Source organism: Podarcis pityusensis, assembly GCF_964106645.2.
Source record: "Podarcis pityusensis genome assembly, chromosome: 13".
NCBI lineage: Eukaryota > Metazoa > Chordata > Lepidosauria > Squamata > Lacertidae > Podarcis > Podarcis pityusensis.
Window position 1 is genome coordinate 5,960,665 of NC_138038.1, and position 23,334 is coordinate 5,983,998.

Genomic DNA, 23,334 nt, shown 5'->3' on the forward strand with positions numbered 1-23,334 from the left:
GGATGAGCCCCAAAGGTATGGTGGGTACACAGCCTATCGTTTCAAGGGAAAGGTCTCTAGGGGGCTTTAGCTCACACAGGGCAGAAGCGTAGTGAGATTTATTTTGTATTATTTCTTTCCACCATCACTGCGTGTGACCCTTTGAAAAGAGGTTCCTTAAACTTTGATTTGAGTGGATATTCCCGGTCTCGGCTTGTGTGCGGCGCTACAGTTCCCAGATGGTTGCAGAGTACAACTGAAAGCATTAAAAACTCAGGAGCCTCCAGCGATTTTATGCACTGTGAGTTTAACCAGCAGCATTTTGTGACAACATGATAATTGGGGACTCCAAGGAAAGTGAGAGTCCATTCACACGAGAGTCCTTACTGTATCCTGCTTCCTCTACAGGCCCACACCTCCAGGGATGAGGCTCCATCTCCAGCTTCCGGGATGAAGGATGAGAGACCATCCCGGTGGTTCACAGCCCCTGACCCTCGTGTGGCTCCCCCTCCGCCCCTTCTCCATGCGGGCATGGCTCCTTCCTGGCCCTACTTGGCGCAGAAACAGCAGTCAAGGTTTCCTCCCATTAAAAGCACATCGAGAGTTATTCCGAAGAGGGAGGAGACTTTGGATTCTGCTTCTGTGCTAGTCCGGCTGAGACGGAGCCAAGACGCCCATATGGAGGCCAAGTGGGAAGAGCTGCTAAGATCAGGTAAGTGGAAATGCCTGAGATTCTAGCCAACCTCAACTGGTGGTCTCAGTTACCATAATAAACCTTGGAATGAAATATATACATATTATCATCTATATATTTATCTGGAATTCCTCCAACCAATCAGACTAACTGAGCTTGTTTCTTCCTTAGGCGAGAGGCCGGCCAGAACAAGGGGCGAAAGGCTCCCACTTCAGGTAAGTGGAAATGCCAATTAAGTGCCCTATATTACAGGAATGCTTCCTTCCCATGTCTCCCATGTCTCCCACCCTCATGCGCCAGACTGGTGCTAGCATGGCTGGGAGCCAGGCACTTGCTGATGTCTCCATTTCCTTTGCAGGGAGGGAGCCTTTCCCCAACGTTTACTTCGTTCTGGCGAAATCCCTGGAGGGACGTGGCGACTCTCAGGTACTGGGACAAAAGGAAGGAAGGGGTCCTTGTGCAACTTCTTTTGGGCCTCATAGGAACACTCTCTCCACCTGTGGCTTCCAGAAAGTGCTTTTCAGAAGCATTCCTCCCTCCAGCCTGGTTGCCTTGCAATAACGCTCTCCACCAGGCAATTGTCTCACCCTCTTTGAAAGCCACCTCATCCAAGATGCTCTTGTGGGGCATCTGATTCTCCTTGGCTTCCTTATTCCCGCAAGGAGGCGGCTCTTGCCATATCGGCAGTGTGATCGTGTTCACACAGCTTAAAAAAGTTCCCCCTGGTTCGCAGTTGCATGTGTCCATCATTCCTTGACGATTCCAGAAAGCCAGCAACTTTGGCGCATCTAACTTGTGTGCATTTAGCTTTCTGTTCTTGGCCCAAAAATCTATCAAAAAGGGGGCAGAAAGCAGGCGGGTGTCCGGGAAAAGAGACTTTGGCAATCCCACCCTGCCCTGAACCCTATGGGTTCTGACCCTATGAGATTCTGGTTGGAGCTGCAATCCCCAGAACAAAACCCCGACAAAAGCGCCAGGCTTCCTGTTGAGAGCATCCACCACACCAGACATTCCAAGGCCTCTTCTACCACTTTCACGGCTCTTGGCTTCCACCAAGGAATCCTGGGACCTGTCCTTTGTCAAGGACCTACCATTTCGGACAGCTCCCATTCCTAGCACCCTGAACACACTACAGGATTTCCAGGATTCTCCATGATAGTGAAAGTGGAGAGAGAAGCCTTTCAATATTTGGTGTGGTTAAGACAGCTGAAAGAGCGTCTGAGTTGACATTCTGTCAGTAGTTTTGGGCCAGTCACAGCCCATTCTCATATGATGTCCCTCTTCCTCCACAGGGCCACGCCTCCAGGGATGAGGCTCCAGCTCCAGCTCCCGGGATGAAGAACCGGACAACATCCCGGCGGTTCCTGACTGACGTCCTTCGCGGCGCGTCCCCACTGCCCTTTCTCCGTGTGGGCATGGCTCCTTCCCGGCCCAGTTTGGCGCAGAAGCAGCAGCCAAAGTTTCCTCCCATTAAAACAGCTTCTTGGGTTATTTTGGAGAGGGAGGAGACTTTGGCTGCTGCTTCTGTGCTAGGCCAGTCGAACGCCCGTATGGAGGAGAAGTAGGGAGCCCTTATAAGATCAGGTAGGAGGAAATGCCCCCTCCCAGGTCCCCCACCCTCCTGCCTCAGACTGGGGCTAGTGTGGCTGGGAGCCAGGCACCTGCTGATGTCTCTGTTTCCTTTGCAGTGAGGGAAAAGTTCAGCCAGGGAACCGCCGCATTCCGGGAGGGACTGGAGCCCAGACGGCGGCCTCTCGCCCCTGAGGTAATGGGACAGGTGGGAGGAGGGGGTCTTAGGAAACACACCAGAAGGGCCTGCAGGATCAGGCCAAGGGCCTGTCTGGTCCAGCCTTCTTTTCTCCCAGGGGCCACCCAGATGCCACTGCGAAAGCAGCAACAGGATTCGAGCCCAAGAAGCAGTGCGTAGCGTCGAGTTCTCCCCTGCTTCAAAGATCCCTTTTTTTGTTGCAGGATCTCCTGTCTGCACCGCTGTGGCTGCTGCCCAAGCCTCCCCCAAAATGAACAGGTAAGATGAAGGGAACCTTTGCATGGGGCGGGGAAAACACCCTACAAGTTGAGAGTACATGTTCATGCTCTGGGTGCATTTCTGAAAAAAGGCATGCACTGATAAGGCAGGTTTGGAGACTGGGGACCTTCCTATAGGGGCTGGCTGATTACAGCTCCAATTGTCCTCGACCACTGTCCTTTCCCCCTTCTTTTTTAATTAAAAAAACAGCTTGAGGATTCCCCAAAGACAAATTCCAGAGCGTGGAACTGGGTGACAGTGCGAAGATGTAGTTTTTGGCCCATCACAGCCCATTCTCATATGATGTGCTGCTTACTCCAAAGGGCCATGCCTCCAGGGATGAGGCTCCAGCTCATGAAGGGCGAGAGAACATCCCAGCGGTTCCCAGCTGACAACCCTCGCACCTCTTCCCCACTGCCCCTTCTCCGTGTGGGCATGGCTCCTTCCCGGCCCTGTTTGGCGCAGAAGCAGCAGCCAAAGTTTCCTCCCATTAAAACAGGCTCTTGAGTCATTTCAGAGACGGAGGAGACTTTGGCTTCTGCTTCTGTTCTAGGCCGGTCGGCCGTACGGAGGAGTTCATGGTGGGGCAGCTAATAAGATCAGGTAGAAGGAAATGCCCCTTCCCAGGTCCCCCACCCTCCTGCCCCAGACTGGGGCTAGCGTGGCTGGGAGCTAGGAGCCTGCTGATGTCTCTGTTTTCTTTGCAGGGAGGGAGCCTTTCCCCAACATATACTTTGTTCTGGTCCAATCCCTGGAGAGATGTGACAACCCTCAGGTACTGGGGCAGAGGGAACAAAGGGGTCCTTCCATAGTTTTTGGCTCACCACAGCCCATTCTCATATGATGTCCTGCTTCCTCCACAGGGCCACACCTCCAGGGATGAGGCTCCAGCACCTGCTCCAGGGATGAAGAATGAGAGACCATCATGGCGGTTCCCAGCCCCTGACCCTCGTCTGCCTCCCCCTCCGTCCGTTCTCCATGCGGGCATGGCTCCTTCCCTGCCCTACTTGGCGCAGAAGCAGCAGCCAAGGTTTCCACCCATCAAAAGCACCTCCAGAGTTATTCCGGAGCCGGGGGAGACTTTCGCTGCTGCCTCTGTGTCAGGCCGGCCGGGACGGATCCCAGACGCCCGTAAGGAGGAGTTCAGGGTGGGGCAGCTAATAAGATCAAGTAGGAGGAAATGCCCCCTTCCCAGGTCCCCCCCCTGCCCCAGACTGGGGTTAGCGTGGCTGGGAGTCAGGCGCCTGCTGCTGTCTCTGTTTTGCAGTGAGGAGAAGGTTCAGCCTGGGAGCCGCTGCATCCCGGGAGGGACTGGAGCCCAGACAAAGGTCTCTCACCCCAGAGGTACTGGGACAGGGGGAAGGACAAAGACCCCCGTAGGGAGGCAAAGTGTGGAAAGGCTCAGAATTCAGGTAGGTGGAAATGCCAATTGAGTGCCCTATATTATATTATAGGATTGCTTCCTTCCCATGTCTCCCACCCTCCTGCCCCAGACTGGTGCTAGCATGGCTGGGAGCCAGGCACTTGCTGATTGCTCCATTTTCTTTGCAGGAAGGGAACCTTTCCCCAATGTGTACATTGTTCTGGCTAAATCCCTGGAGAGACGTGACGACCCTCAGGTACTGGGGCAGAAGGAAGGAAGGGGTTCTTCTGAAATATGTTTGGGGAATTGTAGGAACATTGTCCCCTGTGGCTGTTGCCAAAGCCACCCTTATAAAAAGAACAGGTAAGAGGAAGGAAAGATTTCCATGGGGCTGGGAGAACACCCTACAAGTTGAGTGTCAACAGAGAATAGGAGAAGAACCTTTCTGCTCTCATGCTCTCGTCCGGAAGTGGGTTTGCCAAGCTTTCTTTGGGAATAATGTCAGGGCAGGGGCATTGGGCATCCATTCCCCACGTCTGCCAGGAGGATACCAAGTCCTTCTTCCTCCACAGGGCCACGCTTCCAGAGAATGGTCTCCGTCGCCAGCACACAAGGTGATGGACACAGAGCGAGACTCCGTCTTCCGTGGCGTTCCTGTCTTGCTTTTCTGGATTGTAAAGTCCTTCCAAATCGCTGGAGGAATCCATGCTGCTTGGTGCCTTGCAAGTTTTCGGGGATGTTCCAGTTGCTGTCTGAATGTGCCCTTCACTGAAAGAGAACGGCATGACTGGCACATGTTAAAATTAAATAAAGAAGTCAGAGCAACTGGTTGCTTTCAATATGCCAATGATCAAATAATATTCCGCAACAAACAGTATCAAAAAGGGGGGGGGAGCTGTTTTCTTTCCTTCTCTGCCTTCTCTGGCTGCTACTGGGAGCTCTGTTTAAGAAGGCTGGAGCCAGCTGGTTCTCATCAGCACTTTCTCCTTGGAGTCCTTGAAGCTGCAGGAAAAGTCACTCCCCCTTCTCCCCCTTCAGGCTGCTGTTCAGCAGGTGAAGCTGATTCCTGCCCCATGACAATATCCCCCTCCCCAAGGTGCGCCTCCACCTGCTGGGTGGGTGCTGGCTTTTAGGGAGCACAATGGTGGAAGTGTTGGATCAACCGGACGTTGGGGGAGCATGGACAGGCAAGGCATCTTCCCCTGAGGATTTTTCATGAAGTCCATGAAATTGGCCGTAGACTCCAAATTTATCATCTTCTTCTTTGGCGATCACTCGTAGCCGAGTAAGATTGTCTTCCATGAACACGGTTTTAACAGTGAGTCCATAATGGACTGTGGAGGCCAATTCTGGATCCACACATCCTTACACAGTGGGGACATAGGTTTCTGGGTGGGAGCTGATCACGGTGAGGGTTTGCCAAGCATGCTTTCCACTTAACTTGTTTCTCCCTTTTGCCCTGAGTTCGAGTGTCTTCAGAGTCCATGACACCGTTGGTAAAGGCTGTTCTCTAATTGGAGAGCTCGCACGCCAGTGTTTCCCAATTGTTTAAACTACATTTCTTTTAGATTTGCCTTGAGAGAGTCTTTAAACTTCTTTCGTTGAGCACCAGCATTACATTTCTAAGTTGCTTGGGAAGACAATAATCTGGTCTATAAGGCTGCTTTCTAGGTAATTGGAGAGGGTGGTGTGAGGCATCTGGGCATGAGGAATACAAGCCAAGCCTGGCTCCGTGGCCCTCCTAAATTGAGGTTATTCTATTCCTGGGCAGCTGGCAGAGCCCCTCTTCACTGGGCATGGGACTGCCACATTCCCCGGACTCCATGGGAGACTCACAGTGCCACTCTGTGCCTCTGTTCCTTTTTGGCCACCGTCAAACAACTCTCATACTGATCCTAAGCTGAAGAGCTGCCCAGCCCAGCTGACCTCCCCCCTCCAGAGCCCACCGCTCTCAACCGACTCTCAACTGCCTCCCCCCCCAACATTCAAACTCCCTTTCCAAGCCTCCTCCAATCGTCACTCTCCCCCAGAATTCCACTCTCTCTCTTCCCCCCTCCCTCCCTGCTTGACATTCCCCTGGGAATTCTAATAGAATTACCTTAGTTACAATATTATGCGCAATATTGTTATAGATTGAGGGGGGATCCCACTAAAGCCTTCTCTGTCAAGTCATCCTGTTAGAAGCACTTGAGCTTCCCATTTCTGGATCCTATGAAATTGGGGGAAGCGAGCTGTAGGTTCTGCTCCATGTTCTAAAAAGCAGATGTCATCCCCTAAATGATCCTGGTAATTGTAGTTTTCAGGGGTTCTGGGAATTGTAGTTCAGTGAGAGGAAAGCTGCAATGCTCAGATTCATTAGGGGGACATCATGTGCTTTAAATTCTCATTGGATGCACTTTAAATCATAGGGTCAAAGAATTGTGGAGTTGGGAGGGACCCATGGGTCATCTAGACCAACCCCCTGCAATGCAGGAATCTCAGCTAAATCATCCATGGCAGATGGCCATCCCACCTCTGCTCAAAAACCTCCAAGGAAACGGAGTCTACCGCCTCCTGAGGGTTTCCTTCCCACTGTCAAACAGCTCTTCCTGTCAGAAAATTCCTCCTGAAGTTGAGTCGGAATCTCCTTACTTGTAACTTGAACCCATGGCTTCAGGTCCTGAGGGCCTCTGGAGCAAGAGAAAACAAGCTTCCTCCCTCCTCCCTGTGACGGCCCTTGAGATATTGAGAGAGCTGCATGGTGTGGCTCTCATATCCATGTCCTGAGGGACAGAGAGCAAAACATTTCTCTCTGTCCTTTCTCCACCCTAAGCAGAATTGCAAGGGGTCAGTGCATCTGGCTGGTAAGGAGATGGTCAGAGTTTGGAGCCCAGCCAGGGCTGGCAGTGGGCAGGATCCTGGCATTGTTTGGGGTTGGACTAGATGACCCTTGGGACCCCTTCCAACTCTACCATCAAGCAGCCAAAGGAGGGGGCGGGGGAGCAACATGCAGAACCAAAATGGTCAAAGGCCTGGAAACGATGCCTTATGAGGAATGGCTAAGGGAGCTGGGCATGTTTAGCCTGGAGAAGAGGAGGTTAAGGGGTGATATGATAGCCATGTTCAAATATATAAAAGGATGACACATAGAGGAGGGAGAAAGGTTGTTTTCTGCTGCTCCAGAGAAGCGGACACGGAGCAATGGATCCAAACTACAAGAAAGAAGATTCCACCTAAACATTAGGAAGAACTTCCTGACAGTAAGAGCTGTTCAACAGTGGAATTTGCTGCCAAGGAGTGTGGTGGAGTCTCCTTCTTTGGAGGTCTTTAAGCAGAGGCTTGACAACCATATGTCAGGAGTGCTCTGATGGTGTTTCCTGCTTGGCAGGGGGTTGGACTCGATGGCCCTTGTGGTCTCTTCCAACTCTATAATTCTATGATTCTATGGTCTGTGATATGCCGTCTAATGCTCTTTTTTAAAAAATATTATTTTATTGAGTTTTCCAATTTAATAATCCAATAAGAACTACATTAAAACATTCCAAATTACTATGCAATAAAAAAGCCAAATATATTGTCAGATGATATATCTTTGTGTGACTTCCCATGCTCTGAATTTCACGGAGTGCTAATCATTTAATATCACATTGCATTTCTTAATTAGTCAATAAACCATTCTGATGTTAATCCTTCACTTTATTTTCATTTTTGTTTACAACCACTGGTCTGTTCAAACTTCAGTCTTCATAGTTCTGGTGAAATATTTCCCCTGGTATTATCCGTTTCCTGCAATTCCATTTTCAGTTTCTGCCATCAGGAGACATTATACGCCAGATCCCAGACAGAAAGACACCATTAGCTCAGGGCAGCTCTTCAGAATTCCAGGCCAGTCCTTTGTACTCTTGTTTCTGCTCCTCAGAGATCTTTAGTTTCGTTTTCTGCTCTCAAGAGATATTTTAACTGTGTCATTGTCCGCCATTAATCCCAGGCAGATATCCAGAACTCTCCTCTTGGACTTCTTCCAGCCCTTAATGAGATGATACCTCCACGCTAAAACGATAGCTCCATTAGGAATTCCTTTCATCTTTCCCTTAGTGATCATTGCCAGACTCATAGTCAAAATTTCACAAGTCCGTTTCATAATTAAGATAGCATCCACTTACATTTTCAAGCCGTTGTATTTTGGTCATGATTAAACTCTTTCCCCAGATCAGTTCCTTCTCAGAGGCTGATTAAATTAGCAAGTTATTTTGTCTCTGCTGGTTCAGGACATGCCTGTTAATTAAGTCCAAATTTTTATCTTAAAAAGCAGGTGTTCTCTGCTCGTGGCGCCGGCTTGGGAGAGTTGCCACAGCCGTGCGGTGTACACCCAGCTCCCCCTGCCCCCTCTTCCTTCTGGACGGGCAGCAGGTATCGGACAATCTGCGGGTGGAGAGCCCCCCTAACCCCAGGGGGGTTAATTACTCCCATATTAATATAATATGGGAGGATAATTACTCCCATATTATCTTCTGTTACTAGCACAGAAGGGCTCCAGTGTAATTGGCACAGGTGATTGCCATGGCAGACAGTCAGGAAGTCCTCTTTTAAAGCCATGCAGTCAGAGATTTTCTTCTGCTACATCTCATGGTCGTCTGCCAAAAAGCGGCTCTTGTGAGCTCCGCAGTGGGATGGGCTTTAAGTCCCTGGGGTGGGTGTGACAGCTGGATGGGTGGCTAAGGGGACGTTCTTGTCAGTGTTTGTAAAAAGAAAAGAAAAGGTTCTGACCTCCCTTTGTCGCCTCAGCCTGGTCCTCGGACCCTTGTTGGCATAAAAGAGTCCACGAGAAGAGTGTCCTTGCAGATTGCTTTCTGCTTTTATTCTTAAAAGTCTTTCTGCAAAAGCGACTGACCAAGTGTACACACCTCAACACTACCAGCTTTCACTAACCAACCAACCAACCAACCAACCCAACACCAAACTAACATGAAGTGAGGAGAGAGGAGACAGGCAGACAGAGCAGTCCTGGAAGTGTATCTTTGCTGCTTCCTTAATTATCCCCAGGACGATTGGGTGAATCTGCTACCGCTGGCAGAGTTTCACATGCTCAGGGATTCTCCCCTTAAAGCAGTTCTTAGTGTCGAGTTCTCCCCTGCTTCAAAGATACCTTCTTTCTTCCAGGATCTCCTGTTTTCACTGTTGTGGCTGCTGCTGAAGCTGCTCTTATAAATAGAACAGGTAAGAGGAAGGAAAGATTTGCATAGGGTGGGGAGAACCCTCTACAAGTTGAGCGTAAGTGTTCATGCTGTGGAGGCAGTTCTGAAAAAAAGGCCTACACTAATAAGATGAGTTTGGGAACTGGGGGCCTTCCTACAGGGGTTGCTTGACTACAACTCCCATTGTCCTTGACCATTATCCTTTCCCCCCTGCTTTTTAAATAAAAAGGAACAGCTTGAGGATTCCCCAGCGATGCCGTTAATGAGCTCCCCGCCGGCTGGCAGAAGGAAGAGGCATTGGGTGACGGTGCAAAAATCCTGAGCTTTTGGATCTCAACTGAAGTACTGTATTCCAGTTTCTGATTTTTTCAGCTGCTGGAGCATTTGAAAGCTGTGGTGTGATACATTGAGGCTTTACAAATGTGAAGAGTGAACTTTTCCCTGTTCATCCTTTCAAACTATCAGATAATTTTTTTTGTTAAATCAAGATAAAATGGATTTTTCTACTCTGAGAAATATTCCGGGGCTGCAGGCACCGCTGAAGCTGCAAATGGAATTCCAAGCAGTGAAGCAGCTCCAGCGTCTTCCTTCCTAGTTCTAACTTGTCCCTGGATATCTGGAAAGGCAACTGTGACTGCATTGGTTTTGAGGATATTCTGAACGACCCGGCACAGAGTGAAGGAATGGGAGATCCTCATCTTTTGGTTGAACACAAACTTGGTTTATTATAATGCGCACATACTCCATCCTTCTGTTCATGGAAATGTTTCTTACCTGTGTCCCTGTGGGTGCAAGTAAACCATATTAAACAGTAGTCGTGCAGTGCTTGTTTTGATACACACCTACCTCAATACATCTCACCTACCTCAATAAAAAAGGCACATTAAATGCTTAGATATATTACTTTTGTTCTGTGTTTACTGCCAGTACAAATGTCTTGTAACTGGGTATTTTTCTTTTTAAAAATTGGGAAATACGTCTCTATTCAGGGTAATTACTGTTTCATGTCTGCAACTCTGGAACTGTAGATATTAAAATGTCTATAGAAAAAAGACATTTTAGATTGAATGTTCTTGTTCTTTGCCATATATGACCCAAATATTTGCTGTCTGATCTTTCTTTCCTTGTGCTTGATGACTTGACATGCCATCTTTTAAAAACAATGAATAAAATTTTCTATAAATGCAAATACACACACACAGGCACAAAACCGAGCTCCCCACCAGGGCAACGCAAGCTCTGAAGAGTTCAGGCTGTCATAATTTTGGAAATAAGCCAAGGCAGTAGAGGGAGAGATCCGCTCATCAGCACACAGCCTCTAAGACTCTCACCAGAGCGAGAAAACTTCCCAAATTAAATCAATATAAGGAGAGAGAATTCAAAGAATTAGTGGAACAATTCTTGAAAAGTGTCTGGGGGTGAAATAAGGGAGTCCAGACCGTGTGGGGAAAATCAGACTGGAAAGAAACAGGTACAATAAACCTTTAGTCTCAGAGTATGTGGGCATAGAAGGGATCACAGAACTGTAGAGCTGGAAGGGACCACGGGGGTCATCTAGTCCAACCCCCTGCAATGCAGGAATCTTTTTGCCCAGCGTGGGGCTTGAACCCACAACCATGAGATTAAGAGTCTTATGCTCTACCGACTGAGCTATCCAGGATGATTGTTCTGTAATGGAGCTTGGCACATATCCAGGTAAAATTTTTATCTAATACAATCCAAGGCTGGTATTGATAGATCCCCAACAAAAATTAAAACCTGCTTCTTGCCCTTCTGAAGCCTTTCAAATGACAAGTATTCATTTGGTTAGTGACAATCCATCATAGGATGTAATGCAGATGCTTTCAAAAAGTGTATTTTGCTGCCACCACGTGGCCAGAGCTGGTTTCAGTTATCGCGTCCCTTGAATTCAGCTTTCTGAATTGATGCTTCTGGGATTGTGACACCCTGATCCAAAATGCTATGCTACTCACCTCAGTGATATTCTGAAAGCAGCTCCGTGTCCAGCTTGTGACGCAGTTTGATAATAACGCATCAGGTCATGAGTGTTTAATTGGCGTACTTATAATCCAGGTATTGATTCAATGGACCACATTCTCTTAGATTGCTCGTTACACAGCAGACCTCACCAACTGAGCAAAATGTTGGACTTCCAGCCTAGAACTCCGAGAAGAAGTCAAATGAGGTTTCTCCTGGCAGATCGGGACAAAGATATCACTGTTTTAGTAGCCTCCTTTTTAATAATAATAATAATAATAATAATAATAATAATAATAATAATTAGTTTTCTCTTATAACACATAGACAAAAACACAAAATAAAAACATTACATTTGACACAACATAAAAATTTAACAAGAATAAAAACACACAAAATAAAAGAAGATTTTTTTCCTTCTTATTCCCTGGTGTATTTACATTGCTAAAAGACTTCCTTGACACCCTCAAATCTGGATTTCATCAAATTACATATTTAGCAGTTCCCAAATTCATATTTATAACATCAGTATCTTCTTTCATTACAAACCTCTTAACCTTCCTTCCAATTGTCATCCATAATAATCTTTATTATTAATCTTTTTCTATCCCTTAGCCTAATCTGTTACTTCTAGGGATTTCCTAATTATCTTATATTACAGTATCTCACTAAATATTTTTTAAATTTCTTCCAGTTTTCTTGTGTTTCCTCCTCTTTCTGGTCGCAGATTCTTCCAGTCAGGTCAGCCAGCTCCGAAAAGTCCATCATCTTCATCTGCCATTCTTCTATTGTCGGTATTTCTTGCAATTTCCAAATTTTTTTAGTAGCTGCCTTTTTAGCCACAATCTTACCCAAAAGGCCAAACCTTTCAGGTAACAGATAGGGAGAAGCAGAATATCTAAGTGCACACGATCACAGTATGACCTTATGGCCCTCAACAGCTTCACCCCTGTCCTTTTAATTATCCCAGTGACTTAAAATGTTTTATACTGTGATGCCAAGAAAGGTATTTGATTTGATTAATCCAGGTATCCTCTTCAAAAATAATGCATTATCCAGACTCATGGGGCAACCCAATGGGTCCCAGCACAACTTCCACAACTGCTTGAGGTCCCTCTTTCTTTTGAATCCTTGATCTCTCTTCCCCTGCCTGCTCTCCTGACTTGGCTTCTAGCTGTTGATGTTACCTGGATGTCAAGACGGATGAATGACGCAGCGAGAAAACAACTAAAAAGGAGGTGCAGAATGCCAGCTGGAGGAGATACTGGTTTCTGCCATGGCTGCACCTCACCCACTGCAAATAAGGATCCTGTGTATTTCTGCATTCCTATGTTCTGTCTGCTGTACACAGCCCAGAAAGCTTTCCTTTAAATTGCTCTGTTAGCACAGGGATAACACAAGTAATTGCAGGGATAACATAGGTTCACCTGACCTGCTGGAGCTACAGCATGCAATTGAGAAGTTGCAATTCCTGTCCCCGATTTGCACCCATTGCTATTATGTGCCTAAGCGGTTGTGTGAAGCCTCACTTGATGCTCACTATGAACTGCTAGGTGGCTATATTTTTTGGCTCTGTGTCTGCATACAAACAATTGCTGTATTGTTTTTAATATTTGGTTGGAAGCTGCCCAGAGTGGCTGGGGAAACCCAGTCAGATGGGCAGGGTATAAATTATTATTATTATTATTATTATTATTATTATTATTATTATCCAGCAACTGTGGTATTAGATCATACAGGATCATTTGTGGATAATGCCCAGTTCTGAATAATGCCAGCAGTTCTGCATGTACTTGCCAGTGCTGAGAGTTCATTGTTGTCGAAATCTGCCAAAAGTGAATTCCCAAGCCTATGAAGAGTTCTTCAAAGACGGAAGGACAGAATAAAAGACAAGGGTTTGATGCAAATGCAGCATGTTGCACTTTCGGATGTTTTTGAAACACCACCATCTGGCAGGCACATTAGGATTTTAAAACAACACGCCTTGCCATTGTGTGTGTCTGTGTAGAATTGTCTTCATGTTGCAACTGATGTACACAACAACAAAAACTACAGAAGGTATAAAGGTAAAGGTAAAGGGACCCCTGACCATTAGGTCCAATCATGGCCAACTCTGGGGTTGCAGCGCTCATCTCGCTTTATTGGCCTAGGGAGCCGGTGTACAGCTTCCGGGTCATGTAGCCAGCATGACTAAGCTGCTTCTGGCGAACCAGAGCAGCGCACGGAAACGCCGTTTACCTTCCCGCCAGAGCGATACCTATTTATCTACTTGCACTTTGACGTGCTTTCAAACTGCTAGGTTGGCAGGAGCAGGGACCGAGCAACGGGAGCTCACCCTGTCGCGGGGATTTGAACTGCTGACCTTCTGATCGGCAAGTCCTAGGCTCTGTGGTTTAACCCACAGCGCCACCCGCGTCCCAACAGAAGGTATAATAGGGTACAAAATCCAGCTTCCTGCTAATCTTACCTTTAAATATATATATATAAATAAATAAAAGGCAGATTTCTAGTCCTTGTGGTCTTTGAAAACTTGAAATTGTGTGGACAATGCCTGATAAAGTCTCAGAAACCAGACAGGTTGCTGAATAAGAGTTTTGGGGGTTGTGGGTGGGGCTTTTACATCTTTGGAATGCCCAGACGGAACAAACTTACAATACATCTGAACAGAATCAGAATGTTCTGCAAAAGGAGGAGTCATGCAGATGGACTCAGTTTGTTCCCCAACCATCTTTTCTTGGCATTTTAAAATGGTATTAAATGTTTTTGCACAGTCACTGGTGCACTTGAAAGAAACTCAGAGATTGTTTGGTGTGGAGAGTGTTTAGAGAGCACAACCAGGGCAGGGTACAAATAACTATTATTATTATTATTATTATTATTATTATTATTATTAGCCTACACTAACCAGCAATTGCTCTGGAAGGTCTCAGGGCAGCAGTATTTCCACAAAAACAAATGGCTTTAGCCATTGAAGCCCCCAATCCATGCACACTTTACTTGGGAGGAAACTCCATCAAACTGTTGGGATTTATTTCCAAGGAGAAGACAGCCTCCAGATCAGGATTGGAAGCAACCCTTTCCACCCCCCCCAATGGTGCCAAATTGTTTCTTTTGTTTCGTATATATTGTATTTTATTGTATTGTATTGCACATTTAATTCCATAAAATGATGTCCATCTTAAGACTGCATGATACCTCCTGCAATCCTGCATCAATTTTGAACTTTCCCACTGCTTCCTAATCAGCATCCCTCTCTTTACACACGAGGTGTCCGCTGCAGCGGGCAAGGGCAGCCCTTCCCTGGGCACACAACAGCGAGCCATCTTAGCTGCGTCACCAGGTGGGGAGATTCTTTTCCCAACCAGTAGGGGAAAAGCAGAGGAAAGTTGGCAAACCCCCTCCCCCCACTAATTTTCTTAAGGTGCTGGAATGGAGTTGCGGAGAATTCTGGCTGAAGAAAAGCACTTCTGCTCCCTGTAATCATCCTGTTAGTAGAAGCACTTCAGTTTCCCATTCTGGGTTCCAAGGAAATGGGTGTGAGGAAGCTGCAGGTTCCTCATCCGTGTTCTAAAAGGCAGATGTCTCCCCCCCCCCCATGATCCTGGGAACTGTAGTTTGTTAGGGGCTCTGGGAACAGCTCCCATTAGCAGAGATCCGTGGAGTCCTAGGAACTCAGTCATGAGGAGGAACCAGGAAGGTAGGAGGAGCTCAGATGCCAGGTTCTTGAGTTGGGGAGGGACCCCGTGCCTTGGAAATGGAAAACCGTTGGGTGTTGAGGGTCCCAGGATTGTGCCTTGCCTTCAAGGGGGCCGCCTGGGAGGTGGGGTTTGGTCCTGCTCAAGCTCCAACAGATGACCATATATTGGAGGACAGGAAGGGATTCCCCTCAGATCAGATTGGCTCAGGCATATCTGAGAGGAGCCAGCAGATGTAGTGACAGCTAGATTGGGGACTGGGAGCAGCCGCCGGGACCATATAACACTGGTCCTAAAGGATCTACGGTGGCTCCCAATATGTTTGCGAGCACAATTCACAGTGTGGGTCCTGTCTACCTGAAGAAGGGTTGCCACCTGGTCCTTAAAAAACAGAGTTTTAAAATTCCATCCTTGACAGCAAACTTAAAAGGAATCAGGCTGCAAAACCTTCTTTTGAGCAAGTCCAGCTATGAAGCTAGCTGCCTTCCCTTCCTTTGCCCCACTTAAGAAAGAATCAGGCGTCAACATGGGAACTTTAAAAATAAGCTTTATTTACTTTATAATCATGCATCGGTTCACGTCAATAGTGGCATTAAAAACTGTGCAAGCAAAATACATTTGCCGGAGACCCCCCACCCAAACCCCAGAAATACACAAAAGGTAGATTTTTGATTAATTGGGATATCAATGAAAGTACAGGCTGCACAACTGTGCCGGACAAGGAATTCCTTGCGAACCAGGCTGGCCCATCTAGCAAAGAGCAAATATGTTAACACATCTGAGATTGCTGGGCACACGACCCAAGGGGAAGGGGGGGATGAGCCCCAAAGGTATGGTGGGTACACAGCCTTTGGTTTCAAGGGAAAGGTCTCTAGCAGACTTTAGCTTGCACAGGGCAGAAGCGTAGTGAGATTTATTTTGTATTATTTCTTTCCACCATCACTGCGTGTGACCCTTTGAAAAGAGGTTCCTTAAACTCTTTAATCTGAGGCAAGGAGGCAACAGTGAAAGGCTGAGGATCCAGGGTGGTCCCTGAGTCCTGCTGAAAGAACTAATCTGTCAGTTCAGACTTCTGGGTTCCCTGGCATTTCCCATATGTATCCTCTGGGACAACACTGGGCCTCTACCACCACTGGATATTCCTGGTCTCAGCTCGCGTCTGACGCTACAGTTCCCAGATGGACACAGAGTACAACTGGGAACATTAAACCTCAGGAGCCACCGACAATTTCATGCCCTGCGAGATTGCCCAGCAGCATGGTGTGGCAATGCAATAATTGGGGAATCTGCAGACAGTGAGAGCCCATACTGTATCCTGCTTCCTCCACAGGGCCAGGCTCCAGGGATGAGGCTCCAGCTCCAGCTTCCAGGATGAAGAGCAAGATAACATCCCGGTGGATCCCGGCCCCTGACCCTCGCCTGCCTCCCCCTCCATCCGTTCTCTGTGCGGGCATGGCTCCTTCCCGGCCCTGTTTGGTGCAGAAGCAGCAGCCAAAGTTTCCTCCCATTAAAACAGCCTCTCGAGTTATTCCGGAGCCGGGGCAGACTTTGGCTGCTGCCTCTGTGCCAGGCCGGTCGGGACGGAGCCCAGATGCCCGTACGGAGGAGTTCAGGGTGGGGCAGCTAATAAGATCAGGTAGGAGGAAATGCCCCCTTTCCAGGTCCCAACCCTCCTGCCCCAGACTGGGGCTCGTGTGGCTGGGAGTCAGGCGCCGGCTGATGTCTCCCTTTGTTTTGCAGTGAGGAGAAGGTTCAGCCTGGGAGCCGCTGCATCCCGGGAGGGACTGGAGCCGAGACAATGGCCTCTCGCCTCACAGGTAAGGGGACAGGGGGATTTCATTGCTTTGCCGCTCTATGCTTTGCTGCTCGTGATTTGCGGGTTTGGGGGGCGCGGGCAGGTGGTGCGTCGGAATGTCACCCCCCTTCAGGATGGCACTTGGGGCAGCCCGTCCCCCTGCCCCCCATCGGTACGCCCCTGGCCACAAACAGGATTCGAGCCCAGGAGCCATCTGCTCACCTGGGACTTCTTGAAGCCCCGCCCCTGGTCGTTTGGTCTGTGACAGACCATTCACACATTCAGGGATTCCTTCTTTCTTGCAGGGTATGGCTTCTGCACCGCTGTGGCTGCTGCTGAAGCCCCTTCCCCACAAATAATACAGGTAAGAGTAAGAAGGGAGAATTTGCATGGGGCGGGGAAAAGTGCCTCCTGTAGAGCGAAAAATACGGTATTCCGGAGCCGGGGGAGAATTTGGCTGCTGCTTCTGTGCCAGGCCGCTCGGGACGGAGCCCAGATGCCCGTACGAAGGAGTTCAGGGTGGGGCAGCTTATAAGATCAGGTAGGAGGAAATGCCCCCTTCCCAGGTCCCCCCCCGCCCCAGACTGGGGCTAGTGTGGCTGGGAGCCAGGCACCTGCTGATGACTCTGTTTGTTTTGCAGGGAGGAGAAGGTTCAGCCTGGCAGTCGCTGCATCCCGGGAGGGACTGGAGCCCAGACAAAGGCCTCTCACCCCAGAGGTACTGGGACAGGGGGAAGGACAAAGACCCCCGTACGGAGGCAAGGTAGGGGGAAATGCCAATTGAGTGCTGGAGTGGGGGGGGGGAGAGCAGGCCTGTCTCGCCCCAGCCCCTCACCTCCCTCCTTCCAAGCCAGGGGTCATGCCATTATGTGCCCAGGCAGGAGCAGCGATCGTTGGCAGCCAATGGGGACGTGGGCAGAGAGAACATCCCGGCGGTTCCCGGCTGGCAACCCTCGCACCTCTTCCCCACTGCCCCTTCTCCATGTGGGCATGGCTCCTTCCCAGCCCTACTTGGCGCAGAAAGAGGAGCCAAGGTTTCCCCCCGTCAAGAACACCTCAAGAGTTATTCTGGAGCCGGGGGAGACTTGGGCTGCTACCTCTGTGCCAGGCCGGTCGGGACGGAGCCCAGACGCCCGTATGGAGGAGGACAGGTTGAGGCAGCTTATAAGATCAGGTAGGAGGAAATGCCCCTTCCCAGGTGTCCCCCCCCTGCCCCAGACTGGGGCTAGCATGGCTGGGAGCCAGGTGCCTGCTGATGTCTCTGTTTGTTTTGCAGTGAGGAGAAGGTTCAGCCTGGGAACAGCTGCATCCTGGGAGAGACTGGAGCCCAGATAAAGGCCTTTCACCCCAGAGGTAATGGGATAGGGGGAAGGAGAAAGACCCCCGTAGGGAGGCAAAGAGTGGAAAGGCTCAGAGTTCAGGTAGGGGGAAATGCCAATTGAGTGCTGGAGTGGGGGGGGGGAGCAAGCCTGTCTTGCCCCAGCCCCTCACCCCCTCCTTCCAAGCCAGGGTTGGGCCATTATGTGCCCAGGCAGGAGCAGCGAGCATTGGCAACCAGTGGAGACGTGGGCATGGGCAGCCTGGCAGGGGTGCTTTTTCTGTCCCCCTCCTTCCCTGGGTCAGCTGGCCAGACACCCTCACCAGCGCTCAGGCTGTCCCTACAGAAGTTTGGGGGCTGCTCCCCCCGGGGGCCCTATGTCTCCACCGCAGGAGGGCCCTTCCTCCACTGGCTTGCCTGCCCATTAGCTGCTGCCGAGCTGCTCTGTGCCAAACAGGAGAAAGAGAGATGTGGAAAAGCGAGGAAGGGAGGGAGCTGGGAAGGCAGACGGGGGGGGGGGGAGAAAATATTGAGGGCGATGTGCCCCAGAAGGAAATCATTGGGGACGGCCCATGGGACCCCTGTCCCCTAGAGAGTACAATGTCCTTCTTCCTTCGCAGGGCCGTGGTTTGGGGAAACCACAACCAGCCCAGCAGCAGCCCAGCGGTGCAGGGAAACCCACCAAAATCCGGAGGTATGCTGTGACCTTGTGTGGCAGGGGAAGGGTTTCCCAGTGATCTTGCCAGCTGGAGGAGGACGGCCTGATTTAGAGATCCCTATAGTTTTATGGAGAGGGTTTCTCTGTGGTCCACCTGGCCAGCACAAGGAGTGGGATCCTCTGCCAAGGCTGCGCTGGGGCATTTTTAGGATGGCATGACCGGGGTGCTCACGCTGGGCACCACGCTGCAGAGTGGGCGAAAACTATGTGGAAGAACAAGAGGGAGGGGTGGCAAATTGTAGGGTGGTACAGGCAGGGCCGTAGCTAGGGGGTGGTGAGGTGGGCCCCCAATGGGAGCGCAGGTGAGGGGTGGGCCACAAAATCGGCTCAAAAATATCTCCATAAATATGTCTAAATATATAGAGGATAATAATAAATATTATCCTCTATATATTTATCTGGAACTCCTCCAAGCAATCAGAATAACAGAGCTTGTTTCTTCCTTAGGCGAGAGGCCAGCCAGAACAAGGGGGGAAAGGCTCCCACTTCAGGTAAGTGAAAATCCCAATTGAGTGCCCTATATTACAGGAATTCTTCCTTCCCATGTCTCCCATGTCTCCCACCCTCATGCACCAGACTGGTACTAGCATGGCTGGGAGCCAGGTGCCTGCTGATGTCTCTGTTTGCTTTTCAGGAAGGGAGCCTTTCCCCAATGTGTACTTTGTTCTGACCAAATCCCTGGAGACACATGAGGACCCTCAGGTACTGGGGCAGAAGGAAAGAAGGGGTCCTTCTGAAACATGTTTGGGGATGCGTACGAACACTGTCCCCTGTGGCTGCTGCCAAAGCCGCCCTTACAAAAAGAACAGGTAAGAGGAAGGAAAGATTTGCATGGGGCTGGGAGAACACCCTACAAGTTGAGCGTCAACAGAAAATAGGAGAAAAACCTTCCTGCATGAGAGGAGAAAGGAGATGGTCTCGTCCGGAAGTGGGTTGGCCAAGCTTTCTTTGGGAGCAATGTCAGGGCAGGGACATTGGGTATCCATTCCTCACGTCTGCCAGGATGTTACGAAGTCCTTCTTCCTCCACAGGGCCACGCTTCAAAAGAATGGTCTCCATCGCCACTTCCCAAGCTGATGGACAAGAGCCAAACTCCGTCATCTGTGGCATTCCAGTCTTGCATTTCTGGATTGACTCCCAAAATCTATGAACAGCAAAGAGCGATCACATGCACGAGCTCCTTAATTAAGCACTTCTCTCAACATTTGAACTTTGATGTGAGTAAGCAGGTCTCAAGGTGACTTCTGGACCAAGGCTTAACGCTGAAAATTCAGATTGTTTTCATAGGGCCACGCTTCCAGAGAATGGTCTCCATCGCCACTTCCCAAGCTGATGGACAAGAGCCAAACTCAGTATTCCGTGACATTTCGGTCTTGCTTTTCTGGCCTGTAAAGTCATTCCAAGTCGCTGGAGGAATCCATGCTACTCAGTGCCTTGCATGTCTTCTGGGATGTCCCGGTTACTGTCTGAATGTGCCCTTCCCTGAAAGAGGAGAGCGGCATGACTGGCACATGTTAAAACTAAACAAAGAAATTAGAGCAACTGGTTGCTTTCAATATGCCAACGATTTCGTAATAAACAATGTTAAAAAGGGGAAAAAATAACGATCTGTTTCCTTTCCTTCTCTGGCTGCTACTGGGAGCTCTGCTGAAGAAGGGTGAAGCCAGCTGGTTCTCATCAGCGCTTTCTCCTTGGAGTCTTTGAAGCTGCAGGTGAAGTCACTCCCCCTTCGCCCCCTTCAGGCTGCTGTTCAGCAGGTGAAGCTGATTCCTGCCCCATGACACTATCCCCCTCCCCAAGGTGTGCCTCCACCTGCTGGGTGAGTGCTGGCTTTGGGGGAGCACAATGGTGGAAGTGATGGACTAACTGGGGGAGGGGGAGCATCTTCCCATGCAAGGCATCTTCCCAGGAGGATTTCCCACGAAGGCCATGAAATTGGCCGTAGAACCCAAATCTATCATCTTCTTCTCTGGCGATCACACGTAGCCGAGTAAGATTGTCTTCCATGAACACGATCTAAACAGTGAATCCATAATGGACTGTGGAGGCCAATTCTGGATCCACACGTCCTTCCACAGTGGGGACATAGATTTCCGGGCGGGAGTTGATCACGGTGAGGGTTTGCCAAGCATGCTTTCCTCTTAACTTGTTTCTCCCTTTCGTCCTGAGTTCGAGTGTCTTCAAAGTCCATGACACCATTGGTAAAGGCTGTTCTCCAATTGGAGCACTCACAGGCCATCATTTCCTGACTGTTTATACAGTACTGCATTTCTTTTAGATTTGCCTTGAGAGAGTCTTTAAACTTCTTTCGTTGAGCACCAGCATTACATTTCTAAGTTGCTTGGGAAGACAATAATCTGGTCTATAAGGCTGCTTTCTAGGTAATTGGAGAGGGTGGTGTGAGGCATCTGGGCATGAGGAATACAAGCCAAGCCTGGCTCCGTGGCCCTCCTAAATTGAGGTTATTCTATTCCTGGGCAGCTGGCAGAGCCCCTCTTCACTGGGCATGGGACTGCCACATTCCCCGGCCTCCATGGGAGAGTCACAGTGCCACTCTGTGCCTCTGTTCCTTTTTGGCAACCGTCAAACGACTCTCATACTGATCCTAAGCTGAAGAGCTGCCCAGCCCAGCTGACCTTCCCCCTCCAGAGCCCACCGCTCTCAACCGACTCTCAACTGCCTCCTCCCCAACATTCAAACTCCCTTTCAAAGCCTCCTCCAATCGTCACTCTCCCCCAGAATTCCACTCTCTCTCTTCCCCCCTCCCTCCCTGCTTGACATTCCCTTGGGAATTCTGATAGAATGACCTCAATTGCCCTATCACACACAATATTGTTATAGATTGAGGGGGGATCCCACTAAACCCTAGAGATTAATAAATGGTAGGATTTGGTATTATTTGGGAAACAATTCAATGCCAAGGAGAGCCTAACTGGAAATGCAAGAGAAGTCCTTCTCCCTTGCCCTGCGGTGTGAACAGAGACTGGGGATGTGAAAGGGGTCCAGGATAATGGTGTGTGGTGAGGAAAACGGAGGCTTTGAGCAAGGGGAGGAGGAGGAGGAGGAGGAGGAAGAGAGTCTGGAATCCAACTTTGGAAGGCTGGCTGCCCTGTTTGGGGGACAAGTCCCTCTTGGAAGGACTTTGCTGTAAGATCTGGACTCCTCCTTGCAAACTGAGGGTGTAAACAGGTGAATAAACTGTATTTCTTAAAGGTAAGACAGTCTCTGCCATATCTCAGTTCTCCAAAGGTGAGAGCCATGGACTCTTGCCATCACTCAGTAGAGAGAGGGGAGGCACCTTTGGGAACAAAATTTTATAAGCCTGCTCTGTCAAGTCATCCTGTTGGAAGCACTTGAGCTTCCCATTCCTGGTTCCTAGGAAATTGGGGAAAGTGTGCTGCAGGTTCTCCCCCCTGTTCTAAAAAGCAGGTGTCTTCCCCAAAATGATCCTGGGAATTGTAGTTTTCAGGGGTTCTGGGAATTGTAGTTCTGTGAGAGGAAAGCCGCAATGCCCAGGATCATTGGGGGGACGTCATGTGCTTTCAATACTAATTGGATGCACTTTAAATCATAGGATCATAGAATTGTAGAGTTGGGAGGGACCCTGAGGGTCATCTAGACCAACCCCCTCATATGGCCTTTCCATGCCTCTATTCTCTGAACTCTAAGGCTGCGGAAACACCTCACCTTGAAGTCACGGGGTGTGGCGTTTGCCCTCCTAGGTGTGTGACATCATACTGGGTCATAAGGAAAGGGTTAACTAAGTGTAAAATGATTAACCAATAGGAACCCAAGGGGAGGAGTTAGAGTTGTTAAGAAGTCAGTCTGGAGTTAGAGAAGGGAGAGGGAGGATAAGTCTGGGTTGGGCTAGTTTGACGTGAGAGAATCTGTTAAGAGGAGTCAGTTAAACAGTTGAGTCAAGGCGCACCTGACCATAAGACCAACCTAGTTTTTAGAGGGGGAATGCAAGAAAAAAAAAATTCTTTAAAGGGAGTGCTGAGCAAAACCTGTATGCATCCCACGAGCTGCATGGAGCGTGTGTGCAGAGCTTGCAGGCTATTCCCCAAGGGCCACACACACGCTCCGCGCGGCTCTTTAAAGGGACCGTGGCTCTTGGGGGCTTTTCCGGGAGGTGGGGGAAGGGACAGAGGGGCTAAACCAGAAGCTAGAACAGCAAGAGGGAGTGCTGCGCAGGGATCCCTCTTGCTGTTCTGGCTTCTGGGATAGCTGCACAGTCTGCATTCGCTCTATAAGAAGCACACACATTTCCCCTTACTTTTTGGGAGGGAAAAGGTGCGTCTTATAGAGCGAAAAATACGGTATCGCATTCTAGAACGAACTCCAGTCTGGGATTGTCTGATTCTTTCAGAAAGAGAGGCTAATTCTGCATATTCTGTAAGTTTGAGTAACCATTCACCTATAGTAGGAAGTTTGTCATTTTTACAATATGTCGCAATAAGCACCCTCGCTGCTGCGGTTTCGTACAGAAAAAAAAAAAAATCTTAAACCCTAGGGGATATCTGTACCCGTAATACTCAAAATAAATGTTTCTGGATTTTTAGCGAAATTTACCTTTAGCGTTATTTTTAGTTCTG

At 49.2% G+C, this 23,334-nt stretch overlaps 1 protein-coding gene and 1 long non-coding RNA gene across 9 annotated transcripts; one reads left to right on the top strand and one right to left on the bottom strand.

Moving 5' to 3' along the window:
* Positions 1-1,105: 1,105 nt before the first annotated feature.
* On the top strand, positions 1,106-22,689 carry LOC308460576 (uncharacterized protein). Of its 8 annotated transcripts, XR_013978581.1 has the most exons (6): positions 3,257-3,302; positions 3,407-3,474; positions 3,563-3,869; positions 3,967-4,111; positions 4,251-4,318; positions 4,635-4,947. XR_013978581.1 is itself a non-coding variant. In XM_080977152.1 (5 exons), exons 1-4 carry the CDS (start codon positions 3,278-3,280, stop codon positions 4,077-4,079), a joined length of 513 nt encoding a protein of 170 aa, XP_080833278.1. In that variant the 5' UTR covers positions 3,257-3,277; the 3' UTR covers positions 4,080-4,111; positions 20,027-22,689. The 8 variants fall into 8 exon arrangements, 5 of the variants coding, with proteins under 5 accessions (XP_080833278.1, XP_080833275.1, XP_080833277.1 ...); XR_013978580.1 differs by lacking the exons at positions 3,257-3,302; positions 4,251-4,318; positions 4,635-4,947 and adding exons at positions 1,106-2,257; positions 17,467-19,153; XM_080977152.1 differs by lacking the exons at positions 4,251-4,318; positions 4,635-4,947 and adding an exon at positions 20,027-22,689.
* On the bottom strand, positions 15,439-16,299 carry LOC308460682. The gene is made up of 2 exons (XR_013978718.1): positions 16,203-16,299; positions 15,439-15,787 (listed from the first exon to the last, which is right to left on the bottom strand). It is a non-coding gene; the product is annotated as an uncharacterized lncRNA (long non-coding RNA).
* Positions 22,690-23,334: the final 645 nt, after the last annotated feature.